We start from the raw sequence: 18,760 nt of genomic DNA, 5'->3' as shown, positions 1-18,760 counted from the left end.
GATGGAGAGCGTATTATGGTGCTTTAGACATCTGTTGCTGTGGACTCCAACCATGGGTTCCAAATCTTCTCGAACTTTAGTGGGCATCCTCATGCTAGATATGTTAACCTGTAGAGTTCCAGTTGTGAGTTGATCAATTTTACCTATTTGTTTAAAGTAGGAGGTAGGGGACCCATCCAGTGTAGGGCCACAGTTTTTTTCCCATAAAATAACAGAGCCCTCTTAAGTGATCTGGAGGCTGTCTTTGGCAGTAGGGAGTCCGCCAGGCCCAACAGGCATGTAATTGGGTTTAGAACTTGAGGTAAGGAGAGCTTGTCTGCTAGGAAGCGCATGGCTAGTTGCCAGACTCTCTGGATGTCTGGGCAGTTACAAAGTAAGTGAATGAAATCGTTATTGCTGCTTTTTAGTAATTATTTATCTATTCAGCTCCTCTCCTATTCATATATCAGTCTTTCATTCAAACCACACCCTGGTTGCTAAGGTAATTTGGATCCTAGCAACCAAATAGCTGCTGAAACTCCAAGCTAAAGAGAGCTGCTGAACAAAAACTGAAATGATTAAAAAAACAACAAATAATAAAAAAAATTGCCAGTTGGCTCAGAATAATACTCTCTATCATACTAAACGATAACTCAAAGGTGAACAATCCCCTTACTTATTAGGGTGAAGACACACACAGAGCTACTAGTAGCAGCCACTTGTCTACAGGAATAGACAGTGCTGATCATTTACTGATGACTGTCTCTTCGTCTGTATTAGCAGAGGCAATTCTCTGCATTGTCTTTGACTGGGTATTTTCTGGTGTTTAGGAGCTATGACAAGAAGCTGCTACTAAGTAGCTTTTTTTTACCTTCACCCTTGCCTCTCAAGGAAACTTTGGGCAACTTTAGGAAAACGAAGTGACACTTAGGCCATTCCACTGGCGATTTACATTCTTGCCGGTGGGATGGCATTGCAGGGAGATCAGTCACCCGTGGTAACAAAGGTTTGTCGTGGGGTGACTAATCTCCCTGTGTGCCACTGCCCTTAGGGTGAAGACACACAGAGCTACTAGTAGCTGATACTTGTAGTTGCTACAAAAAAGACAATGCTAATAATTTACTGATAACTGTCTCTACATGTGTTTTAGCAGAGGCAATTCTCAGTTGTCAATTGCCTATGGCGGGGTATTTTCTGGAGTTTAGTAGCCTTGAAAAAGTAGCTGCTACTAGTAGCTCAGTGCAAGAATTATTTGAGATTTGTCTCATCATGGATCTGTTTTGCAAAGCCCAGTTTGATAATTGATTGTGTGGGTTGGCGAGCTTACTCTGGTAGGCAAGTTATAATTTTGTTGTACCTATATAGGAGATGCCGAAGATACTAAAAAAGATACAAAATCAGACAAAAAGAAGAAAGATGACAAAAAAAAGAAAGATGAGGACCAAAACAGTGAGAAAGATGGTAAGTATGAATTAGCAAGAAAGATGGTGTTTGAAGACCACATGTAAATATTTCTTCCAATGTTCTATTATTAGGCCTAAATATGCCCCTATGTCGTGCATGTGATGTTACTTTAACAGTGCGCCCCCGAGGGCCGCCCACCCAAGATCTTCCACCCTAGGCATAGGCCCTTGGGTGCCTTATTAAATATGGCCCTCTATGCTGGTGCATCTAGAACTCATTACGGTATTGTTAGTGCTTTGTGTTCAGGAGCTCGTGCTATAGATTGTAAGCTTTTGCAAGTAGGCCCTGCGTAACTTGCTAGTGCTATTTAAGTTAATGATGATGATTGTTATGAATGCTTTAGTCTCTGATTCTACTCCTTTTGTTGTTTGTAGTTCCTTTCATTTCTTCATTCATGGACACCAGATAATGTTGAACTATAATGCATACCATTCTAAATGCTGGGAGTTGTAGGTAAACCTTTAAATTGCTGCAAGCCTCTCAGTCATGGATTTGGCCAAACCCCGAATCCTCTGTGAAAGATTCTGCCATATACCGAATCCTAATTTGCATACGCATACGCAAATTATGCGATAGAAGGCTTAGAGAGCTGCACGCATGTTAAAAGAAATGTTCGGATCCGTGTTTATGTGAGGAAAAGTCACATGATTTTAAGGATACGGTTCAGCCAGAGGCATGGATTCGGTGCATCCCTACTTTAAAGGCAAAATCAGAGCATGCAAAGATATTGTTATGATGTAAAAAAAAGAGTTTAATTTCTGGAGTTAATATCTAATGTGTAGCTAACTTATACACCTTAATACAAATAATACTTGACAGATAATGACTTGCTTTCTATAATTGCATCCTTTTACCTTCATTTTTTTTTCCTCCCTCTTATGTTTCCCAGTAGCCAGTTAGCAAGCCTGGTTGCAGATTGTCTAAATAACTATAATTTGATACATGACCTTAGGGCCTTTCTCAGCAGGTGGACTACCCCTTTAAAGGGTGTAAAATGTAGCCACAAATATGGAAAGGTGTTAAGATTGCCACATGAACATATTGGGTGATGGATGGGTTCAGTCTGATTCATAAGTTCCAACCAAATCATTGCTTACTAACACATGCAACTTGAGCCTTGTTTATCACAAGACCTCAGCCAGCTGCCACACCCAACAGCACTGTTATTAGATCTGACTTTCTGAGAAAGCCTGTATAATTCATTTTACTGGAGCCACGTGAAGGTCTCCTAATTTGCTTTGTAAGGAACCCCAATGGCTGCAGCTGTGCTAAATCCCCCACTAGTTGCTTCATAAATTCTCACTTCTGTCTCAGTGCCCTGAGCATCTTGCACAACAAAATACCACGTGTTATATTATGAAATGAATAGTTTGTGTTGAACTTGATTTAAATTGCAACTAGATGGATCAGTTGCAGACAGTGCACCAATGGTTTGTTAAATAAAAGATGGTCGGTCTGTGTATTCCTATTCCTAATAATAATACACCAGTGGCATGATTTGTGTAAAACATGCATTCTCCTTTTGTTTAGCTAAAATACCTCTCTGCTCGAACATTTATTTATTTATTTATTTATTGTTTTCAGAGAAAAGTTTTAATTTAGAGGCATGTCTCTTCCCCTTTGTAGATGTGAGTGAAAGTGGACGTGTCCAGAGGACAGTACTAGACCGCTGGAGAGAGTCCTTGCTGTCATCTGGGAGCTTTTCTCAAATATTCCTTCACTTATCCACTCTGGATCGTAGCATCTTGTGGTCCCGCTCTATTCTCAATGCACGCTGCAAGGTGTGCCGTAAGAAAGGAGATGGAGAGAGCATGGTGCTATGTGATGGCTGTGACAGAGGACACCATATCTACTGTGTTAGGCCCAAACTTAAAGTAAGCATATACAGAGTATATGGATGCAATTTAAAACTTGTTAAGGAATTTAGCCATGAAGCCCCAGCCCCAGGCAAGAAAATGCTATTCTTTAGTACGCGGGGCAGTAAAATTAGGAACCAATACTATAAATTGTCTCCCAGTCTTTCTTAACTCCATCTACACTATGACGCAAGTCGTGAATGCACATATACACCCCCTGAGCTGACACTCGTTTACCACTTATCTTTAGAGATTAGATATATTTAAATTGGCACACTATGGGGGGCACTAAAGCTCTACAAGCAACACTTGCCCATTGATGTAAAAAATGACTACTAGGTCAGTTGCCCCTGGTTGGAGAGCTTTACCCTTTGTGGCTTTCTTGGCTTTGCTGGAAGCTTTGTAGATAAAGGTATAATAATGAATAAAGACCTACGGTAACTATGCTCTTTGACTAAGTTGGAAAACCCCTAAAAATCTTTTTAATAACTTTGAGTATGATGTAGACAGTGCTATTCTGAGTCTATTTGCCATTGATAGTCGTGTTTTTCTGTGTATTATAATTTCTATTATGAATGTGTATTCTTTATATTTTTTTTTATTTTTGAGCTTTTTGGTTTATTTAGTAATATATGCAATATTAGCAGTATATTCTGAAGCACCCTTTAAACAGTGGCTTCTTGCAGTATGTTCCAGAAGGAGACTGGTTCTGTCCAGAATGTCATCCCAAGCAACGTTCCCGCAGGTTGCCATCCAGACAGAGATATTCAATGGATAGCGATGAGGAAGAAGAAGAAGAACTTGAAGATCAGGAGGAGGAAGAAGAAGAAGAAGAGGAGGAGGAGCAAGAGGAGAGTGAATCTGAAAATGAGGAGGAAGAAGTTATGTCTGAAGAAGAAAGGTGAGCTCTTCACTCCTATTGATTTCAAGATTAATACATTATTATAAATATTATAATATTCATTTTCTCCCATTGGCAAACACGAAACATTAAAGTACACCTATCACCCCCCATATTGCTTCCCCCACCAGAGGTGCAGGCTAATAGAGTGCTGTGCAGGTAGCCAAGCACTGGCAAGGGATATTTTTTTTCAATAAAAACGGTTTCCCTCAACCGAAGTTCAGGCTCTATTAGCCTGCACCTCTGGTGGAGGAAACTATATGGTTTAAGGTATAACTATTACAGGTGAAGACAGTGTTTTTTCATAAAATGTTGACAATAAAAAGCTTGTTTTTGAAATGCTATCAACCCCTTATACATGCTTTTGTAGCCAAATGTAGAGCAGTGCAGTAGGGTTGGTGGCATCATCACTATTCCCAACCATGGCTTTGCTGATCGGTGTGCATTAAAGGTAGTATGCACATGCTCCTGGTGACTAACCAGCACAGTCATGTTTGGGAACATTTATTTTGCTAGGCGAAACTGCAGGAATGCCAGCTGCCTAGTTATACACCCACCTAGATGTGAGGCAGCCACAGGGTCACTTGCAGTTGAGAAATGCAGGATTTCTTCGCTCATCATAAAATCAAGTTACAGTCTCAATTCCTGAGCTTGACACTGGTGGTGGGAGTACAAAAATACACTTTTAGCAGGTTTATAATTTGTAATGGGTTGATTGATTCTGCCTTGAGACGCTAACTAGGCATGAACTGTATTCTCACCAGTGATCTTTTCATAGTTGTGCTTTTACTTGTCTTTGTGCTGCTAAATGCTTATACCAATATACAGTAACATTCCCTTGTGGCAATGGTAATATGGCAACTTCATTATGGCAGATCTAGATAGACTGTAGCTTGCTTTAGTATTGTGCGCAGTAGAAAAATAAACTGATTTGCATTTTGTTTTCTTTGAAGCCCTCCAAAAAGAGGGCGACCACCCAGAGTGCAATTGCCTTTGAAGATGAGAGGTGGAAAAGCAGCAGGCAAACCAGGCCCCAAGCCAAGAACAGGAAAGCAGAGCACACCCAAAAATACACCACCGGCACAAAAAGGTAGCGGACGAGGAAGAAAAACACGTTCTGCACCATCTCTAGAACCTACATCCCGTCTCTCTGCTTTTGATTCCCCAGCCTATGCAGTTTCCCCCAATGCTTCTCTTGTAGAGCTGGTTACTGTAAATGGCAGAGGAAGAGGTAGGGGCAGAGGAAGAGGTAGAGGGAGAGGAAGAGGACGATTGCAGAAATCTGCAGATAACACTCCATCGAGCAGCCCCTTTGCTTTCCGGCCATTTAGTTTAGACTCCAATGAGCCAGCGCGTCCTGGAAGAAGGGCACGGTCACAGAGTTTATTACCTTCGCAGACTGAACCCAAAGGAAGAGGCAAAAAGCGCTTATCTGAAGGTAAGCATGGTAGGCACAAGTACAAATGTGTGTCTGTCTGGACTGCAAGACTTAAATTTTGGGACACTTATCCAAAGAATGTTGTCGCCAAAACCATAGTGCTTCTTATTGGAAACATAAAGATCAGTACAGATGTGAATAGGTTGTAAGTTTATGTATGCATACTTTTTATAGGTGCATAATCTCTCACCTATTCTATTACTTTGAACTGGGGGGGGGGTTGCTAGTTGAACTGATTTGTAAAAATGTGGTTCCCACTTCAAAGATGATATGTCTGTGTGTGGTTGCTGATTAATAGAGCTGGAAGCACAAATAGGAAAAGATTTTTTACATTTGACTTGTTTTCCCTTAAGATATTTCTTCAGTTGGACAAGGAAGTCGGAGAAGCTCAGGAAGGCATCATGGTGTACACGAATTATCAGCTTGTGAGCAGCTGGTTGTAGAGCTGGTGAGGCATGATGACAGCTGGCCATTTATGCGGCTGGTGTCTAAAATTCAGGTATGTAGAAAGTGATTTTCATGTAGCTTGTAGTTCGTAAGGGATTTTCATATGTGGGATCCAATTTACAGCCATGTAATGGGTTGGATGAAGTGGGCTTCTTTTAACGCAAAGTCCTTTATTCTAGGTTCCAGATTACTTTGACATTATCCAGAAACCTATTGCCTTAAATCTAATCCGTGAAAAAGTGAACAAATGTGAATACAAATGTGCATGTAAGTACCTGCAAGATCTAGAGCTTTGTTTTGGAGATTTTGTATAACTATTTAATTTCTCTTTAATTTCTGTTTTTATCCCTGACATAACACACTCAACAGGATGCTTTTGTTTCTTTACTAAGGGTAACTAAAACTCACAACTGCTTCTCTCTGTACACAGGATTTCCCTTCTTATTTAAAATATATAGATTTCACTTAAAAAAAAAAAAAATGAAAAACAAGAATGTGCCAGTGTATTTATACTCCTTTAAATGTAACAAAAATGTGTCTAAAAAAAAAAGTAGTGTTTTGGGTTGATTTATTGAAAATTTCTGCAAAAACCCACTTCCTGCTGCCTCCTTTCCCAGGTCGTACAGGAGAGCCGGTGGCACTCAACACTGAAGTGTAGGATTAAAACCACCAGCCTGCTAGCAAAAGCAAGCTTGTCTTTGCTTGTGTAAATGCAGGGCTTTGATTGGCTATTCATCTCCTAACTGATAGGGACTGGCAGGAACCATTAGAACACCCACTCCTTATTTTAATCATGGACATGGACCATAGCCGATCTATATATAGGAAAAAAGGTGCAATTTAGTAATTCTTAGCCCAAAGTCAAACCAGCACCATATTTTATTCATTATTGCCTACAAGATTGGAGGAGTTTTTAGTTATGCTGTAATTAATATTAACATGCACCCAAACTACTGTGGATTCTTAATATATATTTTAAAATATAAATAGTTTCTTAGTAGTGCTTAAGTACGTTTTTAATAACCATAACTTTTAGATTTGCCTAAATCCTGATTCACAGAACACAAAACCGAATCTGCATAATAAATCTAAATGAAGTTTAAAAAAAAAAAAAAGTGATTTCATCATGTTTTGTATTCATATTTGATTTTACAGCTGAGTTCATAGATGATGTCCAGTTGATGTTTTCCAACTGCTTCGAATACAACCACCACAACAGCAGTGAAGCCAAAGCGGGAGTCCGCCTCCAGTCTTTCTTTGTCAGTGAGGCTCGGAAGCTGGGACTAGAAGTCACTATTAACAAAGTTCCTGCCACCACACCTCCCGCCAAAAGATCCCGCCTTTAACCTTTTTTTTTTATTATTATTATTATTATTATTATTAATATTATTCAAGAATGCAAAGCAAAGGGACCATGGGTGGCAGTCCCCCACCTCCTCTTCCTCTCTCTCCTGGTTGCAAGGGGCGCAGCCTGCTGAACTGGTTTGCAAAAGCAATAAACTCAGCCATCAACAAAAGTAACGACAAGCACTGAATTTTTTTTTTTTTTTCTTGCTAATCAGCACTCAGGGGAAAGCAGCTTTTATGACTGCTGCACCAGGTTCATTCCATGTACAAGTATTTTATACAAGTATATATGTATATCAGATTAACATTAGACTGTTCTACAGCATTCCTGTGTTGGCTCTTTTTAAGGTTGGGAGTTTTAGACCCGTAGCCGTGCTACTTTGTCTGAGGCCTCCCTCCGATCTAAGGTTATAAGATTTCTATGGTTACCACTTAATGACAAGTTGTTCTGATGACTTTTCTATATTCTCTAGTTACCCTGTTGGAATATTTACAGAAATTATGGGGAAGTAACAGCGACCCTATAATTTCTGGCCAACCAACACTACTTGAGTTAAAATAAAGAGGGTATATTTTTGGCAATGGACTGTACAAGCTGAGAGTATTTCAGAATTTCTTACCTAGATATTTATTTAGTATTCCATAAAAATATGAGAATGTTTTTGTGGCGTTTTTTTTTCTTTTGTATTTATGATATTTTGTACTTGGAAGTATACCACTTGTGATATAAATTTGATATTGTTCATATCAGGTCCTAAAGACTTGGAATTTGAGCCTTCTGTTTTCATGGAGTTAAATTTGGGGCTTTCCAACTAGATATGCAGTTACTTACACAAGGAAATTGCTGTTATTTGTTATTTTTTGTGCAGGTTCCAGTGTAAAAGAACAATAAAAGTTTCCTTTTCCAAATTATTTGCTTGTGCCATGTTAATTCTAGCTAGGCCTAAAAGGGGTTTCAGTTAACTTATCAATCAGTCATCTTTATTTCTTTTTTTTTAATTATTTGCCTTCTTTTAACTCTGCAGCTTTTAAATGGGGGTGACTGACCCCTGCAGCCAAAAAAATATTGCTTTGTGAAACTACATGTTGTTACTTTTTAGTACTTATTTCATTATTCAAGTCCTCTTCTATTCATTTATATCAGTTTTTCATTTAAACTACACCATGGTTGCTAAGGTAATTTGGATCCTAGCGACCAAATAGCTGCTGAAACTCCAAACGGGAGTGCTGCTGAACAAAAACTGGTATAATTAAAAAACTACAAATAATAAAATAATTGAAAATTGTCTCAGAATATTTCTAGTATAAATAAATTTAAAGCAACTGGACTTGTTTGGTAATCATTGAAGACGTTCCACTACTCATCCGAGCAGCTTCTTCAGTTCAACTAACTGGTATGGGAAGTCCTCAGCATATATACTCTTTCACTAATCCAATCACAATGGCACTTTGTAACTCTTCAGAAAGGTGACATCTGAAACTCACAGAGGTGTGAATGCTGTGGAGTTACTTTGAAAGGATTACCAAAGTATCTTCAGTCAGTTGAACTGAAGAAGCTGCTCGGATGAGTAGTGAAACGTCTTCAATGATTACTTAAGTCCAGTTGCTTTAAATTTATTTATACTAGATATACCATGACCTGGATGAATGAAAATCTTCATAGACATATCTCAGAATATTACTCTCTACATCATACATAATTTCTACATCATACATAATAGGATAGGTGTTATGCAGAAGTGCCCTGTAGCTGGAGTTCTGGTGTTAAATTCTTAAATAATCTGATTTTTTATGGGATATAAATCTTCTACAGTTTATTGCCAGTACACTTTAACAGCACAAATACAGCATTGGGCTAATGTCATGCAGAATAATGAAAAGGAACCGTTTTCCCAGGTGCTGTACGCCAACCAGTAAAAGGTTTCTTTTAAGCATAAGCAAAGCAGTTACTGATTGGTTAAATCTATGGATTATGAGACCTGGTTCAGGTAGGTTTATTAGAGCACAGGATACATGCGAATAAAACAGATATATACAGTACATCTTTTAACAGTAAGGTATACAGCTAGGTAACAGTACATTTATAGTATATTTATAACAGGATATTTGCACATTTTCTTTGCTATCTGGCCCCTGCATTGTTCACACCTTAGATTCTTGCTGTAATCCCCTGTTCTCACCTTTTAGTCCCTGCATTGTTCACAACTCAGGTTTAGAGTGTAAGTGCCCACATTGTTCACACCTCAGACATTAGGAGCAGTGCCAACATTGTGTCACTATGTACTGCCTCCTATGCTACCTGTGGGTGCCATACTCTGCCTGCCCTACACTGCCTGTGTGTATGTCTTAATATGACATATCACAAGCCTGCAATAAAATCCTGCAACTGGCAAGGCAGAAGGACTCCATCACATACAAGGCCAGTACCATCTCAATATACGCTGACTTCTCCACTGAAATGCAGAAGCAAGGGGCTCAATTTATCGATTGCAAAAAAACGCACGTGGACTCTTAGCATCCAATGTGCCATGATGTACCAGGCAAGAATGCGACTGATATCTGAAGGTACTACTCACTACTTTACCTTGCCTAAAGACCTGGGGGACTCGCTGGACTGCAAGTCACTTGGCAATAAGGATCGACAATGACATAAGAGCCCTCAAAATAACACCAGCCCTGAGCTAAGAGCTCATGGTTGGTGTGTCCACTCATGTCAGACTGTTGGCCATGCCCCCCAACCTGGTTACACTCAGTTTACTTATAAAAACTGGGCAAATTTGTGCCTGGGCAGTAACCTATAGTAGCTGATCAGTGAGCTTTTTTTCAGCCAGCTGCAGGTAGGACAGTGAAAGGAAAATCTAATTGGTTGCCAAGGGTTACTGCCCAGTGTTTAAAATGTATGAGTGCAATTTATTAAATTACCCCAATAAGCTTTTAGATTGTGGCCGGTGGCACTTAGTGACAGAAATTGCATCTGTCGCTAGAATTCAGGCTAAATGGCAAAAAATATTAACTGCCAAAATATGCCACTTCTGTTGGTACATTTCATTTGACAAAAATGAAATAATTAAAACAGCCCATATGGAAAACACTTGTTTATGGGAGATAGCTCTCAGTACAAGTTGATCCAGGGACTGGTCCGATTGCCATCTTGGAGTCAGGAAGGAATTTTTTCCTCTCTGCGGCAAATTAGAGAGGCTTCAGATGGGGTTTTTTGCCTTCCTCTGGATCAACTAGTAGTTAGGCAGGTTATATATAGGCATTATGGTTGAACGTGATGGATGTATGTCTTTTTTCAACCCAACTTACTATGTTTCATAAACATGAAGCCTATTGATGAAGTATACACAGCAGGAAAAATAAGTACTGAACACGTCACTAAATATATTTCTATTGACATGAAATTTACAACAGATGTCAGTAACAACCCAAGTAATCCACACATACAAAGAAATCAAAATAAACAAGCCCATAATGTTATGTGTAGTAAAGTGGAATGACACAGGAAATAAGTATTAAACACACATATACATTTACTTGAAACCTGAAATGTATTTAATACATAGTAGAAAAGTCTTTGTTGGTAAAGACAGCTTTAAGGCGTCTCCTGTATGGAGAAACTAGTCACATGAATTTCTCAGGTGGGATTTTGGCCCACACAAACTTGAAGGTCCTGGGGGCCTCTTCTATGAACTCTGATCTTCAGTTCTTTGCTTAGATTTTCTATTGGATTTAAGCTGAGCGATTGACTGGGCCATTCTAGCAGCTTTGTTTTCTTTCTCTGAAACCAATTGAGAGTTTCCTTGGCTGTGTGTTTGGGATATTGTCTTGCTGAAAAGTTGACCCTCGCTTCATCTTCAGCATCCTGGTAGATGGCAGCAGATTCCTATCAAGAATGTACATATCTCCATTCATCCTTCCTTCAATTATATGAAGTCGGTCCGTACCATATGCTGAAAAACAGCCCCACATCATAAAGTTCCCACCCCCAAACTTTACAGTTGGCATGATGTTTTTGGGATGATGTGCAGTACCATTTCTCCTCCAAACATGGTGTTTCCAATAACATCCAAAGAGTTAAATTTTGGTCTCATCTGGCCAGACTCTATGCTCCAGAATTTCATTGGCTTATCTAAATGTTGTGCAGCAAACTTTAAACGAGCTTCAACATGCTTTTTCACAGTGGAGGCTGTGTCGTTTGAATGCCTTACTACTTGTTTTCTTTGAAACAACTGTACCTACTAATTCAAGGTCTTTCTGAAGGTCCTTGCTAGTGATCTTTGGCTCTTGGGCAACTCTTCTGATTATTCTTTTGAGTCCTCTGAGAAATCTTGCAAGGTGCACCTGGTCATGGCCTATTTAGGGTAAAATGATGTTCTTTCTACTTCAGGATTGTGGCCCCAGCGGTGCTCACTGGAACATTCAGAAGCTTAGAAATATATCTGTAACCAATGCCATCAGTATGTTTTGCGAAGGTCTTGTGAGCGCTCTTCACTTTTACCCATCATTAGATGCTTCTTGTGTGATACCTTGGTAGTGACAAACCTTTTTTGTAGCCCATCAACTATAACTAAACCAGCTGATATTAATTTGTGCTGATATGGGCCTGGATTGCTTTCTCAATACTGACAGATTTCAGCAGGTTCCTTGGCTTTCCATAACTTTTTGCACCTCCTTTTCTTCGAGAATTCAGTACTTATTCCTTGTGTCATTCCACTTTATTACACATAACTTATTTAAAGACTTATTTGTTTTGATTTCTTTGTAAGTATGGATTACTTGGGTTGTTACTGACATCTGGTGTAAATGTCATGTCAGTAGCCCCATTAGAAATATATTTGCTGAGAAAAACTTTTGTGTTCAATACTTATTTTTCCCGCTGTACTTTAATAACTGGATAATCCCAAACTGAAAAACTGCCTTTTTGTGAGTACTAATCTTCACCCTCTGGCTTGTATACGGCACATACTTGCTAAATTACATCAGCCAGTGAATGAATCTCTATCTTTTACTCCCACACTTCTTCCTGTTCTAGTTAGAGCTGCATTATTTCCTGTCAGGTGATCTCTGAGGGAGCACACAGAATATCACAAAATGGTGGCTCAAGGGAACTGTTTAATAGGGCACTATTTGTCAACTGCAGATGCAGACAGCCTATTTCAATGTTCAATGTTCAATCTTATGATTTCTGAGGGGTATCACACTGAAAGTAAGTAAATGTAATAAACTAAAGAGAGTAGGGCGACGCCAGCTGAACAATAAATGTCTTCTTATAACAGATGGTATTTATGTGCTTCAAAGTATGTAACACTAAACCACTACCTCATACTGGAGGGGTTTTGTTTGTGTGAACCAGCAAGTTGGAATGGGAAGTTGCAGTTTCAGTTTTTACCCTGATTAGTGCAAAAAGTAACAAAAATCATTGATATTTGTCAATTTAAGTATGTTTAGTACATGCCCTTATTCTATGAACAAACATTGAAAAAGGGGCCTGTACTGCCCTCAGGTTGCCACCTGGCAGGTATTTTACCAGCCTGCCCAGTAAAAATGTTGTTCGCTGCCAATGTTATAAATAGGGAGAAAACAAAATAAAGGAACGCTGGTATTTTTTGCCAGAAACTGTGGCAACCCATCCTGCCCTTCAGCTTTACAAAACATAATTTCCACATACCACACCACAAATTACTTTTTCTATTGCTTTCTCTTTTCCATTTTCTAAAATATAGGCTTAACAATGTAATTTGCTTTTTCTATCTTCCTCCCTCACATGTCAGCTCAGTCTCCCACCTGCTAAACTGCTGATATATTCCATAGCCTGGCGTACTGGAACTCCCTATTAATTGGCCTTCCCCTCCAAAGACTGTCCCCTCTCCAGTCCATAATGAATACCATTCCTCCTCTGCCATGCCACTCTGCCAATCCCTGCACTGGCTTCCCCTACCATCCAGGATAACTAATGACTCTCACATTCAAAGCAGTCCATAACTCTACCCCACCCTACATCTCTGAACTCATCTCTAGGTACCATCCAACCCGCTTGTTACGCTCCTCTACTGACCTGCTCCTCAACTCCTCTCTCATTCCCTCCTCACACGCTCGCATTCAAGACTTTGCAAGGGCTGCCCCCCTTCTCTGGAATTCGCTCCCACAAACTGTCAGACTTTCTCCCAATCTCTCTGCCTTCAAGAGATCTCTAAAAACACATTTATTTAGAGAAGCTTACCCTAATCTAGATTAATATAACCTCAGTGTGCTGCTAAAAGCAATACCCTGTGCCCCACCTCTCACTACTCTGGTCATGCCCATTCCCACACCTTGTGTCTCAGCCCTTTCTCCTTGTAGATTGTAAGCTCTTTTGGGCAGGGCTCTCTTCACCTCTTGTATCGGTTATTGTTTGCTATATATGTTACTCTGTATGTCCAATGTATGAAACCCACTGATTGTACAGCACTGTGGAATATGTTGGCGCTTTATAAATAAATGTTAATAATAATAATAATAATAGCGGTCTAAGAAATACCAGCACCAAATGTATCGACTAGCAGAACAGACTTTACTCAAGCTTGGGTAGCTTGCTCTGTGGGGGCTGGCACTACTAATGGGAAGCATAAATTATACAATTAAGCATTAATTTTGTAAATTTCTAGAAAAAAACAAACAAACAAACAAAATACCTGAATAATGCCATTATACAATTTTAACATCAAGTGTTCTGAGCAAGTAAACTGTCCCAATAATACATAGATTTTGCATTCTTGCATTTTTGGCATATGCAGGAAAAACACATTTCTGTTACAATCCTTTTAAAAAGGTACACTAGATTTTGTTGAAATCCACCATCAGGATTCTTTCATTGCAAGCAGACTGCATCCATATACTCCTTAAAGGACCAGTAACCTTATACATTTAGATATACATTTAGAGACACTGTATACACATACGCACATTCGTGTGGGATCTATGGTATCCCTTTTCCAGAAACCCAATATCCAGAAAGCGCTAAATTACTGAAGGGCCATCTTCCATAAAGTCAATTTTAAGCAAATAATTCTATTATCTCTGTAATAATAAAACCGTACCTTGTACTTGATGGTAACTAATATGTGGGAATCCATATTGGTGGAAAAAAATTCTATTTTAGCTATGGTGATCCAAATTATAGAAAAATCCGTGTTCAGAAACCCCAATATTTAATGTATGTTTGTCCAAATGGAAACTATATTTCCTCAATGGCAAATGTTTTAAATGGAAAAGCTTTTCATTCTATGCAATGAATTAAATTTGAGCCCCGTTTATCTTGTATAATTCTGGCCCAATGCTTTGAGACACACTCATTTGGCGCAGCTGGAAAACAGACTGTGGCCTGTGGGCCAGCGATCAGTTCATACTGGGGCCCATGTCCCAATGTGATCCTCTTCCTGATGGGAATTTCAAACCAGCTAAATTGGTATCTGGCAGATTTTCGACTAGATATTTTCTGGCAGGCTGTCCTGAAGACCCCGTCAGCATTGTCTCCAACCCAGACTCCCAATTCCCACAATGTCTTGCACACTTCTGAGATTCTTTTCCCTTACAGATATTTAATCATAAAACATGAAAAGCATTGTAGAAAATAATAATGGTGTCACAACCCCCATCAACAAAGTGTCAAAAAGCTAGGCTAATATAGTTGCCTTGTAGGCCCCAAGTGTTTTTAAAGCCAGTATCAAGCATGAGCAGAAGGATTCACCATATAGAGAGTACTTGTGTCTCTCTCTGAGTAACAGGAACATGGTAGTGTGTGTGGGTGTCTAGAGCAGCTGTCAGACCCCCTGCACTGGGCCCAAAGAAACTCCCTTTTCTCTCTGTTTCAGCTGCAGTATTACAGGAGTATAAACCAAACTTAAGCAAAACTTCCAGCCAACAGCATTGATCAACAGCAGAAGTCTATCTGCACAACCCAGTCTCAAGCAGATTTGGCCAAACAGGGCACAATCCCTATTTCTGAATGTTGTTTGCTCGTCCCACAGAATAAGGATGTATTATTATTATTATTATTTTTTTTTCAGTATGAATTTTTATTGATTTTAATAACATTGAGGGGACACAAAGGGATAGGTACACATGTTTGCTTCTTACATATTGTATTCATTTAAATTATACAATGTTTAAATTTGTTAGGTTAAACCATGAGGTATTATTATTATTAACATTTATTTATAAAGCACTGCAGCGCTGTACAATAGGTGGGTTACATACATTGGACATACAGAGTAACATATAAAGCATCAATCAATAACCGATACAAGAGGTGAAAAGAGTCCTGCCCAAAAGAGCTTACATTAAATGCCTAAAATACCGGGCAACCAAGTTTATCCAAATGCGCATGTGTTCTTTTATACACTAGCTTTGTATCTCAGTGTATGTTAGCCATATAATACACACAGGGACTCCCTTTTTTAAATTATTATGCTTTGGACACACATTTTTTTTGTTGGATACAAGGCAGCTCTGTGCTTAATGTCTGCCATAGGCAGGCTGTAAGTACATGGTTGCATAGCCCTATTTCCCTCCTTGATTCTCCCTAGCTTTCACACAAGCGAGCACTTGTCCTTATCCCACCCCCCATGAATAGAGTTACCACCTGTCTGGTACTTCACCAGCTTGGACCAGGACCTCTCTGAAACTTTCTGTGAGCCAACTCAGCATTATATGCCCTTCACCCTAACTGCCACCACATACACCTGACCAATGCCCACTCTGTGATGTCACTGGCTCCACCCACAGGTCGGTAAAATTATCCCAGAAAGGTGGCAACACTACTCACAAATATAATTTGGTTGAATGAAAGGTGCAGGTCTTTGTGCTCTATTCTGCAGCAACCAGAAGGCCAAACACTGTATGTAATTAGAGGTGGCCATAGGCTGCCATGACCTGAACAGCATCAGACCTATTAGCCTGCATTCTTAACAAACAGAAAGATTATTAGTGACCACTTGTATGGCCACCTTTACAGTTTGTTTGGACCATCTAAATGTTCAGAAAAGCAAGATATAAGTGTAGGGACCCATAGGGTTAAGCTCCCTATGGCTTCATATCCCTACTTTCTGATATCTGTACTGTTATAGGGCAGAGCCCTCTGTACTCAGGTTACAGCTGAAACACTATCCCTCATAGGTTTAGTGCAGGTTGACCACTCCCCTTGGCAGACTATATAGTGTCTTGCACAAGGGAGTGTCTTTCTCTTTTGGCTGCATGCTGTGTCCTAGACAGAGCCCCAACTGAGCCTGGACCGGACATGGGCCCAGAAGCCATTTTGTACCCTAGGGACCTCATACCCTAGTGAAAAGTCGGGGACAGGGCCCCGTGAACGAGAACAAGCCAGCACAGTCAGTTCTAATTAATAGCACCCTCTAGGAGTGGTGAGCATAGTCAGCTTATTTAGTAAGGGCAGCACTAGCCCCATCAAAGGAGACTGTAAGGGTTTAGTCAAACCCAGGCTCTGTATGCCTTGCTGTAGGGACCACAGTTAAGATGCAGGATTCAGGCAGTACTTCACCCCTGAACCACAGTTGGCTGGAGGGGATCCGTTCCAGTAAAGGGCATCCATCCTGGGCTCTCAGCTATTTCTCTGCACCTCTCCATGTTGGGCTATACTGTTCCTACAGGTCACAAATGCTGTTTATCACTGTGACCCAATCTATATCTGCTGTGTCTGTGAGTTTAATACCCTGTGTGCACTATTAAATCTATCTTGCTGGACAATAAATCTGCATTATAGTTTACCATAAAGAATCCTCTGGCGTCCATTAATATCTATTGCACCACACTACTTCAGATAGTTGTAGTTCAGCAACACCCTCAGCTCCATTATATAACTCCCAACTAGCGGAGGCCAACTCCTGTGCATTAAGGTCGCATGTAACACATGCTCTATACCTATCACTAGCCTGGGTTTTGCCATATATAAGCCAAACAAGTGTTACATAAGTTTTCATTTATCAAGCACCTATAAAAAAAATTGGAATTTTGGCTCTTTAAGTTTCCAGGGTGGCTTTTTTCTGCATCTTTTATTATGCCAGGCACTGCTGCCTGGGGCGAGTTTCTCAACTCGCCTGATGGCACAGGTAGCAAGGCTGGGCACAGGTAGCAAGGCTGGGCGCAGTTGCCTTAGTGATTAAAAAGGACAACAAAATGCTGGAAATTGATCCCCACTGATTTAAAGGCAATCAAATGAAATCGCAGGTACTCCTGTGTGTAACACTATTGTCGTTCTAGAACAGTGACCTGCATCCTATGGGTCAAATGTAGCAGTGTTGAGTGCCATTGGTTTGCCTAAACACCAGCAGGTTAGCCGCATAGTAAAAAGGAAAGTACAACCAGCTGACTGTGACTGAGGCCTCTTACAGACCAGCGTTTTTTACTGCATTCCCCTGCACTTGATCTTTCATGTGTTCCAGAGCAGGGGAATGCAGGAAGACCCACAGGCCTGTTTTACTGATTGGGGTGTACTCATGGGTGTGCTCAGGAAAGCACCAAATGCAAGGAAAACAACTTGTTTGGCGCCTGCAAACCTAAAAATATTTTTTAAAAAATCTGTGTTTTTAATATTTTGTATTATCTCAGAGGCTCCTAACAGAGGGCACAGAGCTACAGATGCCTGTAAATGGTATTACTTGTCTCCAAGCTCTTTAGGGAGGACCTTACGTCTTTCTGTTTTGTTCTGAATCGCACAGTACAGTCTTTATTTATCGGAATTCTGCAGGAGTAGCACATAGTAACAGGCAGCTACACGATCAGTAGCAGATGGTGGTCACATAAAGGAGAACTAAAGGTTAAAGCTCTGAGTGGTGCTAATATGTTTAGCACCTCCTAGTAAGGAAAATCCTAACATTGTGGGACTGGGACTGTAGAAATCTTTCATAAACATCACACCAGCCCAAAATATTTTCTTCTAGATTGTCCTGCTAAATACTTTTTTAAAAGTTACTAAGTAGGCACAGTATAGAAACATAAATACACTATACTAAGCATGCAACTGCCCAGACTTGAACAGGCTGGTGCCATTGTATTAGAAAGTGTAGGCCCAATATATTGTCAGCCCCCTGTGCTTTAACTTTTTATTCTCCTTTGAGGTAATGATTAATTGTGTTAGTTACCAAAACACCTCGTGCATTATGAGCACCCAGGTACACTTTAAATAAGAATTCATCCCTACATTTTACCCCTAACATTCCATAATGCTGGGTACCATGCCCATTGCTTTCAGATCTCAAAGGGGAAAAAGACATTTCCACAGGTTGGAAAGCGCTGATTTAGAGTACATTTCCATTTGCATAACATAGCGCT

At 39.9% G+C, this 18,760-nt stretch overlaps 1 protein-coding gene across 3 annotated transcripts in view; it reads left to right on the top strand.

Moving 5' to 3' along the window:
* Window positions 1–8,344, top strand: part of baz1a (bromodomain adjacent to zinc finger domain 1A) — a 39,180-nt gene extending 30,836 nt beyond the window's left edge. For all 3 annotated transcript variants that reach the window (XM_002935334.5, XM_004917237.4, XM_004917236.4), the window contains exons 22-28: window positions 1,345–1,440; window positions 3,070–3,317; window positions 3,986–4,200; window positions 5,154–5,638; window positions 5,992–6,137; window positions 6,265–6,352; window positions 7,241–8,344. In XM_002935334.5, the coding sequence (XP_002935380.2) occupies window positions 1,345–1,440; window positions 3,070–3,317; window positions 3,986–4,200; window positions 5,154–5,638; window positions 5,992–6,137; window positions 6,265–6,352; window positions 7,241–7,431 (1,469 nt within the window). In that variant the 3' untranslated portion in view covers window positions 7,432–8,344. The remainder of the gene's footprint in view (window positions 1–1,344; window positions 1,441–3,069; window positions 3,318–3,985; window positions 4,201–5,153; window positions 5,639–5,991; window positions 6,138–6,264; window positions 6,353–7,240) is intronic.
* Window positions 8,345–18,760: the final 10,416 nt, after the last annotated feature.

This window comes from Xenopus tropicalis, chromosome 8 (genome assembly GCF_000004195.4).
Source record: "Xenopus tropicalis strain Nigerian chromosome 8, UCB_Xtro_10.0, whole genome shotgun sequence".
Taxonomy (NCBI): domain Eukaryota; kingdom Metazoa; phylum Chordata; class Amphibia; order Anura; family Pipidae; genus Xenopus; species Xenopus tropicalis.
The sequence above is the reverse complement of the archived record's forward strand: the minus strand, read 5'-3'. Positions and strand labels throughout refer to the sequence as shown.